The sequence below is a fragment of the Limanda limanda genome, chromosome 16, assembly GCF_963576545.1.
Source record: "Limanda limanda chromosome 16, fLimLim1.1, whole genome shotgun sequence".
Classification (NCBI taxonomy): Eukaryota; Metazoa; Chordata; class Actinopteri; order Pleuronectiformes; family Pleuronectidae; genus Limanda; species Limanda limanda.
Window position 1 is genome coordinate 22,446,305 of NC_083651.1, and position 9,430 is coordinate 22,455,734.

Consider the following 9,430-nt stretch of genomic DNA (forward strand, 5'->3'; position numbering starts at 1 on the left):
ATGTATATATTTAATATATATATATATTATACATGTATATATTAAACCTATGACAATGTATAAAATCAATGACAAGAGTCGAAAATTTAAGTTGTAATAACACTCCCAACCTCTAGATGACCCTAGTCGGCTGTAACGTCACTTGAGGTACCGCAGAAGAGATGGAGAAGTTTGTGGAGGTAAATATAAACATTACATCTTGTAAATTTAACAGAGACTCGATCCTGATACAACACAAACTCTTACTGTTAGTTACAGTCGCTGTACTTTGTTTAGTTTGTAGTTAATTTGTCAAACTGCGTCATTACTCACAAGAGAAACGATTTAAAGTTAAATGTGTCTGTGATGGACGGTGCCGCTTGTATCCGGTTCAGGACACAGTGAAGGTGCAGTTGGGGACAAAGTGTGTGGACGCTGCACTGTGTGTCCCCTCCTCGGAGACACGTGTCCACACCGCTGTGATACTCACGCACGGAGCCGGTGGAGACATGCACGTCCCTCAGCTGGTGTCTCTGTCTCACGCCCTGGCTTCAGGTGGCTTCCTCTGCCTGCGCTTCACCTGCAGAGCTTTGAACCTGAGCTACAGGGTGAAGGTGTTCCACGCTGTGTGGGTGAGGGCCTCCATCCACTCAACAGTGTTCCTAACCCTAACCCGGTGGTTCTTTGTGAATCTGCATGAATAAGATGTGGTTTCCTCTCACAGGACTATTTGAAATCACTGCAGAGGTTTAACATCAGGCACATATTCGTCGGAGGTGAGTGCTACACAGGGTTTTACACAGTCTGTGAGCATAGCAATAAAATAACTATCATTGACAGGTCCATTTAAATTAATCAGTTCACTATATGGCAGTCAGTCCCCCTTTTGAACCCACATTTAAATGTACTAATGATATTTATAATAATGATATCTTTGTTTATGAAGCTCTGCTAAAAATAAAGTTGCCAAGTGCTTCACAAATAAAAGACACAAGTACATAAAAATAACATGAAAAAAAATCAAAACAGTCATAAAAGTACAAATATTCAAATTTAAGCATGACCACCCATGACAATAATAATACTTATCAGGGTATTCAATATGATAAAACTAAGTTTTCAGCCTTCATTAAAGTGAAGTTATTGACTCACCCTGTTATATTTCCTTAGGTAGGTTGTTTCAGAGCCTTTTATTTCAAAATGACTGCATTCTCTGGAACGTGTGTGTGTCCACTGTCCACAGGCAGGTCAATGGGGAGTCGTGCCGCTGCAGCTTTAGCCCGGCAGCTGAGTGAGGGAACAGAGGGAGCAGTGCAGGGGGTCATCTGCCTGTCTTTCCCTCTGCACCCCCCAGGACAGACACACGCCCACCTGCAGCGCAGTGAGGATCTCAGGGCGCTGCCGGAACACGTGCCGGTGCTGTTTGTGTCAGGCACCGGGGACAACATGTGTGATAAGGTGAGTTTGCCCCCACTGTTTTAAATGTACACTCTATGGAAAAAAATAATTAATCATGGTATTCATGGGTTTCATTCAGTCCCGTTATCATTAGTTGGTCTTGGCCCCTTAGTTCCAGTGAAGGAAAAAATCTTAATGCTTCAGCCTACCAGGACATTTTGGACAACTCTATGGAGATATGTCCTCTTGTCCAACGTCAGTGTCTGACCTGACAAATGCTCTTCTGGATGAATGTGTATATGTGTATGAAGCCTTCCCAGAAGAGTGGAAGCTGTTATAGCTGCAAAGCGGGGATCAGCACCATATAAAGGCCTATGGATTTGAATGGCATGTCATTAAATATCTTGTAGGTCAAGTGTGTAGGTTTCCCAATATGTTTGTCCATAAAGTGTAATATTTTAATGAAGACCTGAGCAATAAAACAATAATTTCCATTTAAATTAATTTAATAAAGGGTAAACATACACATTTGTGTATTGTTTATGCATTGTGCAAGCATGTAACCCATGAGTGATCGACCTCAGATCTAAAAAATGCTTGGTTTTTTATTAAATGTTTGTATCTGACACATTCATCCTGATAATTATCAATACCTGAACTTAATATAAATGGTTACAGACGTTACATCTCACCTCTTGGAGCACAGCTACTGGGGGATAGTCCCCCGCACACCCACCTCCACCAACACCTCCACGCCCTCTGCTGGGGACTTGAGGGAGGACAACCTGGGAGCCTGCAGAGTCAGGAAGCCTCCAGCCCTGTCCTGTGTTGCCATAAAACCAGTCACATCCTAAATTGTTAGAATTAGAGATTTCTTTCTGTATATTATATAACATAATAGAGTTCAACATCGGCCAACTTGTTATAAAAGGTCCAGATACAACATTTAATGAATTAATACTACTACTACTACTACTACTACTACTACTACTAATAATAATAATAATAATAATAGCATTAATGCAATTCAATTCATAGCAACAGGAGCAGCTAAGTTTAATCTAAATTGTTCTTCCAAAATTGTGTTCTTCATTTCTCAGACAACAATTGATGGATCCTAATGAAAAAAATCGGACCTGTTTAGAGGACTGAGATTTATTTCTTTAGTTTAGTTTAGTTTTCTTAAGTTTAATTAACTGTACTGTATTTGTTGCTCCAGTTTCCGTGCGCTGTGCCTTTAACACGGACTCTGACGTCACTGTGTGGTCGATTTGGATTGGCTGGTCCACTTCCGGATGTGTGCTCCTCCTGCAGAGCAGCATGGCAGCTGAACCGTGGAACAGAGTAAACATCTCCTTCCCTGGAGCTGTTTCCAGCGTCCGGGTAACTTTCAGCTCAGCTACAGGTACCAGGGAGTCTGTCCTATAAAGACATGATAAATATCTCACTTTGCTGCGTCATGTCGCTTCCAGGCCATGTGAACTGGGCTGTGCTGGGCTGTGCTGTGCTAGGCTGGGCTGTGTTGTGCCACTGGGTTGTGCTAGTGTGCACCTTCATATCCTCCCTAACGTGTATGTGTTGTTGATGTGTGTGTGTGTGTGTGTCGTCGCTGTTTTGCAGGCACAAACGTTGCAGCTCTGTTGGTTGAAAACGAGAAGGTCCTCAAACTTCTCCGCAGTGAGATTCTTCAAACGGAGGTTCGAGTCCTCTACGAGCTGCTGTACATCCTCAACAACAGCTTCAGAGGAAACAAGACGCTGAAGGGTCTGAAGCAGGTGAGACCCTCCTCATGTGGGATCTGCTTCAGCTAGTTCAACAACTCACTGTGTCCATGTGTCATATCCTGTCCTCTCTGTCCCAGGTGGAACAATGTGTGAACAGGCTGAAGAAGATGAAGCTGGACGTGGCTCTCGATGAACTGACTTGTCTGTGTCCCAACAGGATTCAAAGGTAGTTAACACTGGGTTAGTGTCACGTGGTGGTAGTGCCCTTTATCATGTTGTGTTTATTGAGTATTCATTGATTTTAATAGACAATCATAAAAAAAAACAAAAAAAACATCCAACAACAACATTCTCAGTAAAAGAGACACTAATCACATACTCCTGAAAGTAATTCATAATGTACTCTATTCAAAGGAAAATGTAGATGCTCAAAAAGCAGCAAATGATGTACACAAGTGGAAATATTTAAACAAAGACGGAAGAAGAACAAGAATCTACATTATGAAGATTATGAACATATTTCCTCACTAAAACAAAATCACCTCTATACAAGATCTGTCATTCTTCACTCACTTTCTGCCATCTGTGTTTTTTTCAGTAAGCCAAACCAAGCAGTGAGAATAAATCAAACTTCAATCAGTTGTCGTAGATCCATTAAAGCACAACTACGAGGTTGAGGTACTTTCACACCAGCTAGAGGCATCAGGCTGTGTGTGAATCATTATATATTTAATTGGGGCGTTTATTTAATCAATATTAAATCACAACAAAGTACAAATAATACTCTTCAGTCCAAGTTTAATCAATGTGCTTGGTTGCTGCAGTAATTACAAAGTAATTAAGTGTGGTTTTTGCGTGTGTGTGTCTTTAGTGGTCTCAGCATCAAGACCGGTAACTGTGATGTTCCCAGTCAGCCAATGCTGGAGTGGCTCTGTCTCAAGGTGCTGGGAGCCGCCCAGCTGATGAGCTGCACGCTGGACCGCTGCTGCAGAGCTTTCTCGTATCCTTCCCAAATGCTGTACCGTTATAAAACATGTGGTTGTTCATTCCTGATGAGACGTGTGATAGGAACTTCCCAAGACGTGGATCTGTTTGTTTGAATTGAGTGTTACAGCCTCTTCGAAAAGTCATGCCCTTAACAGATTTGTTTCAGACTCTCACATCAGCACATGAAACTGGAGGAGTTTGTTATCTTGAATTTGGTGATAACCAGCATGCTCAGTCGTCTTTGGTGAGTGTTTTTCCTCATTGTTACAGTGGCAGAATTAGAACGTGCTGCATCTGATATTTTATGATGTGTCTTCGTCTATAAAACACCCCCCACTGTCTGAATCCACCCGTCCCTGTGCCTCCATCAGGGTGATATTCCGTGGCGTCCTGGTCAGCCTGTCCACTCTGTACCAGCAGCTCCTGGAGTTCCTCAGAGAAGTCGCCAAGGCTCAGCCCATGCCCTTCCTTACAGACTTTTCCCTGCCCCCAGATGTGGCTCAGCTTCTGAGTCCCTCTCATGCACTGTTACTGATCAAAACACCAAAGCCTGGTTCCCACGCTAAAGAACACAAGGAGACGCAGAAGGAGAAGAGTTCTACTGCTAGAGTCAAGAAACCTGGACAGAAGGGGAAGGTTAGGGAAGATCTGGGCGTGGCTATTGAAAGAGGTGTGGAGCTTCATCTATGGATTTGTATTTTGCTTGAAGCACTTACTCAGGGCAGTAATGTGATACTGTCTAGAAAGACTAAAATAGGTGTCCGTTTGTTTCATTTATTCGATTCAATTAGAGATAGTTAAAAAAAACAAATGTCCCACTGTTGAAACATTTTCTTTTAATCCAGCAGTTTATTACGTTACATTACTCATTTTTATTCTTGTCCTTATTTCCAAGGTTTAGTTCATGACACAGACATGAAGCCATTTCTGGAGGTTTTCAGGAACTTTCAAGAGGTGTGTGAACAAATCAGATGCAGTGTTTATTTATTTACTGATTTTATACTGCTGTCAACTGATCTTCCAATGTACTGATCCTTTGACAAATCCTTCCCACAGACACCAAACAAGACAGATGGGACACTGAGATTCAAGGAACTAGTGGGAGAAGTGACTTCATTCACAGACATGGCGGCTTATCTGGAAGAACAGATCACATGGTGTAAATCCCAGCAGAGAAAAAAGGAAAAACGTCTTTTAACCTTCCTGCGGTTGAAGTGCCACAAGATGACTAGCCTGGAGGCTGCTGGCTACAAGTAAGAGCAGCACCACACAATATGAAGTTGTTGAGGTAGAACTACTATGACAAGGTTGGCATATTAAATGTATCTTTCTCCTGATGCTCAGTGTCCAGAGGAAGTTGCAGAGCTTGAGACGGGAAGCTCTCTGGGCTTCATCTCTTCAGGGTTCAGCGCCAAGAACCTTCCGCCTCTCTGCCTCCATGAGGATGAATCCTCGCCGTAGAGCGCGTTTTCATTACCTCAGGAGACAATTAAGGTTTTCCACAATCAAGACTGTTGTAAAAAAGATACACCTGAGGAGGGAAAGGAGGAGGGGGAGGAGAAAGTGTGAGTTATCAGCATCTGGACCCACAGAGGAAGAAGAAAGTAGCGGGACCACACATAAGGAGACGCCTCAGCCCATTCACTGTGAAGGCCAAGATGACATAGATGATATTTTTGCCTCTGTAGGTTTATAACACTTTGAAACAAACTCAGTGTCGTCAGCTGAGCTATGGACTCTGAAGGATCACAACAGGGATGTGACTTGATGTAAACCTCGGTCAGTAAAACAGATTTTAACTGATGATATTTTCAAAGCGAAATAGTTTAAGAGACATAACAGTGGAGATCAACAGTTGTTTTTGATACCAGAATACAAGAGTTTATGCCTTAGATGTAAAAAAAACCCGTTTGTATTATTGATCCTGTGTCTGTGAGTTTGATGTTGCCAGGGATCAGTTGAACTCGTCATGGTAACCAGTCAATTTAAGTATGTATTTTGAATCAAATTAGGACACAAAAACCTCCCATATGCAAGAAGAAATGTGATTTTGTGCAGGATGTCAAAACAGAAAAGTAATGTAATATTTGAAATCCCTGTTCACTAAAATACAAAATGTCTGCATACGATGTGTATTTACATTTAGCTGAACAATGATACAAGTGACGTGGGTGTGTGAGAAAGATTAAAACCAGTACAACACTTCAAAGTTTTTACTCATAACTTTTAGTCTCTAGTGAGGATGGACCACTTGCTGTAATAACTGATAGCAACATATCAACTCAAGATGAACGTTGAGAATATGAAGTATTAAACTAAGATGACTGTACACACTGGCTGTAAACACTAAAACAGTGTAAACAGATGATAGAAGGCAACTCAGTGAGAAAATATACTAAATAAACTCAGCAATAACTAATGAGGTAGAATATCTAGGTCATTTTATGACAGCTCATATATAAGATGATATCTACAGTCAATGGTGTTTGAATCAACCAAATATTTTATGCAGGTTTACCGAGTGCACATACTGTCCCATACTGCCCACCTGTGGTCAAACTACAAAAAGCTGATTTAGAGAAACAGGTGCTTACTATGATTCTGTGAGAATATTGCTGAAGAGACTGAGATGGTCGAATACAAATTAAATGTTTGTTGCTGCAGGAGTCAACACTTTCCAATCTGTCCTATGAAATCTCACGTGACAAAATGAAATAATCTTGGTTTCATCAAATACTAGAAACATTTCATGGAATGGTTAAACAGCAAAACCACAGTGATAATTGTTGAACATAATAGTATAATATTTGGTTGTCTGTTCAAGGACAAAAATCAGCTGAGGAAACTGAGCATCTTCATGGGGCTCCAGCCTATATACAGTCTCTGGCTCCAGCTGGATTTCTAGCTCTGCCTGGTGGAGATGATGATAAACAACTCAATCAGTGATTCTTCTCCAACAATATTGATTGACTCCCTCTACCTTGTTACCTGTAATGCTCCTGGCAGAGGCAGCTGGAGACGGCAGAGGTGTCAGTCTTCTTGAGAATCTGTGAGTGCCGATGTGAACAGAGAGCACACTGGCATGAGTTAAGAAAATCGATATCACACGAAATGTCTGTTCAAAATGCCGATATGTGCTGGTGCACTGATTATGACAGAATATAATGGTTGTTTAATTTGAATGCACATGAGTTTATAAATGTTGGAAAATAACCCAAGGATGGCTTAATTTGTTCAGTGTTGTTATTAATGCTGCTAATCTGGTTTGTGTCTTTTCCTCCACTTTGTCCTTTTCTAAATAACACTGTTTTAGGCTGCATGGGCACATAATGTGATTAATTAAAAAAAAAAACTCAGTATGGCATGAACTGCAGCAATCCTGAGATATATCGATATGATGCAAATTGTGAGACTACAATTTGTTGCCAGCGAGCAGTCATCAGATGTCAAATGTTAAATAAACTCGCAATCTGACAAGAATCAGTCGTCTAACTCAGAAAAACTCTGAACTAACATAATTGGCGGCTTTGGTAAATTGGTCTGAAATGGATCCATCATGACTTTTGTCTTTCTCAGCTCTGCATCATTATCTGGCTGCAGCAGCCGAGAGATATCTAACAGGATATAATTGTAAACAGATGCTTCCACACATTCAGGCTTGGTGCTGGAATAGCACATATATTTATTAGGATGGTTCTCCGGGGATTCTGCAGATGCATCAGTGAGGGCCTGTGGGCACAATATGACCTAAAAGAAGAGTAAGAATCCGCAGGTCTGCAACTTCAATACGATGTGCTTCAGTTTATTGTGCTGCCTTCTTAATAGCAGCAGGGGAATGGAGCATTAACATTTCAATTTGTATGTTTTGTATGGAGCAGGACGTAGGGACTGAACAGTAATACTCAGAGGTGTATACCATCACTACACCGTTACCACCACAGCGACAGGAAAATGAAAAGTGGGCCCACGGTGGCAAATCCAGGTACATCATCATTCTTTCTTAGCTCATCCTGCATTTTCTCCATCGCTCAATGCTTTCACTTAACACAATTCAATTAATTTTGTTGAATTAAGGTTAATTCAACTTCATCGATTCAGTTGACAATTAAATGAACTCAGACGCTTTTAAATTGGTTTATTTATTATATTTGAATGTATTCATGTTAGTACCATTTAATTTATTCTGTTTTTGAATCAACTCAATTAAATTTAGTTAATTCAAATCCTAATATATTTGATTAAGTTAAATGACTTCGAATCATTTATTATTCATGTTTAAATTTTGATTATCTAAGGAATAAAGGCCATGAATAGAATGAGGGTAAACCCATATAGAATGAGTGAAGAGTCAAAATCCTTATTAAGGCCTGAGAGGGGACACTGAATATGAACAGTGCATCTAATGCAGGAACAAATCCCTGTACATTTAATTTGTTAATTATATCAAGAAATAGGCTATATGTTTTATATCATGTCCACACATTGCAGATCTGAGCTTCAAATTCAGGTTGTGAAATGAGTTGAAATCTTCCCATGAAATTATTTCTAAGCTATTGTTTTGCTTCTCCTTTTATATTTACTGTATAGCTATGCATTGTATTGTATCCAAGTCAATATAACACTAACTCTTTTACTCACGTGTATTTTAAAGATGATGTTCTTTTTATGTCCAAGAACAAATGTGAGAGAAACCCCCCAGAGCATTTAAAAAGCCAGTGTACAAACTGCCCCTCATCAGTCCCTTACACTAGAGTACTGAGACCTGACACATACGGTATATTTATATGTATAATGGCTCCATTCCCCTGCTTCATTAGAAAGAAGATTAAGTAACCAGAAACATGCCAGATGTGCAGACCTTTATACTCTTTTTCACATTAGAGGCCATGTGGGCACACGTGTGTTTACGGAATCTGTTGGGAGAGGAGAGCCCATTGACACGTTTTTACTCAACTCTACAAATACGACCCCAAACAGCCCCCAGTTGCACCATTAGCATCCAACCATTTATTTTCAATGCTAACTCATTCTCCTTCGGGGTCACAGTGTGTTCTTTTATAGTACTGCAATAAAACATTGCATTGCCTGTACTGTCAGGCACAGTAGATTACATAAACTTTACACCAAGCTCCATTTTAATATCAACATGGGTCATAATCTAGGCCAGAGCAGTATCTTTAACACTGTCTTTGGCTTTTCACTGTCTTGTGAATAAAAACTGAACCTGTCTTATTCTTGATCTATTCTATAAAGGGATGATTTTAAGAGAAAATAAAAGTATGGCATTCAATTCAAATAATGTATTCATCATGGTGTATTTCTCCAAGATCATCCTCATGTCT

At 40.3% G+C, this 9,430-nt stretch overlaps 1 protein-coding gene across 1 annotated transcript; it reads left to right on the top strand.

Moving 5' to 3' along the window:
* The first annotated feature begins 384 nt into the window (after nucleotides 1-384).
* LOC133021767 (nucleolus and neural progenitor protein-like) lies at nucleotides 385-6,280 on the top strand. Its single transcript, XM_061088737.1, has 12 exons — nucleotides 385-611; nucleotides 704-755; nucleotides 1,223-1,441; nucleotides 2,597-2,782; nucleotides 2,998-3,152; nucleotides 3,239-3,327; nucleotides 3,973-4,101; nucleotides 4,255-4,332; nucleotides 4,460-4,758; nucleotides 4,984-5,042; nucleotides 5,145-5,341; nucleotides 5,433-6,280. Exons 1-12 carry the CDS (start codon nucleotides 489-491, stop codon nucleotides 5,782-5,784), a joined length of 1,938 nt encoding a protein of 645 aa, XP_060944720.1. The 5' UTR covers nucleotides 385-488; the 3' UTR covers nucleotides 5,785-6,280.
* Nucleotides 6,281-9,430: the final 3,150 nt, after the last annotated feature.

Coding starts and splice junctions, on each gene's coding strand:
- LOC133021767 (XM_061088737.1), top strand. CDS start 489: ATGCACGTCCCTCAGCTGGTGTCTCTGTCTCACGCCCTGGCTTCAGGT. Junction 4,102..4,254: donor CGCTGCTGCAGAGCTTTCTC/GTATCCTTCCCA, acceptor GATTTGTTTCAG/ACTCTCACATCAGCACATGA. Junction 4,759..4,983: donor GGGCGTGGCTATTGAAAGAG/GTGTGGAGCTTC, acceptor CTTATTTCCAAG/GTTTAGTTCATGACACAGAC.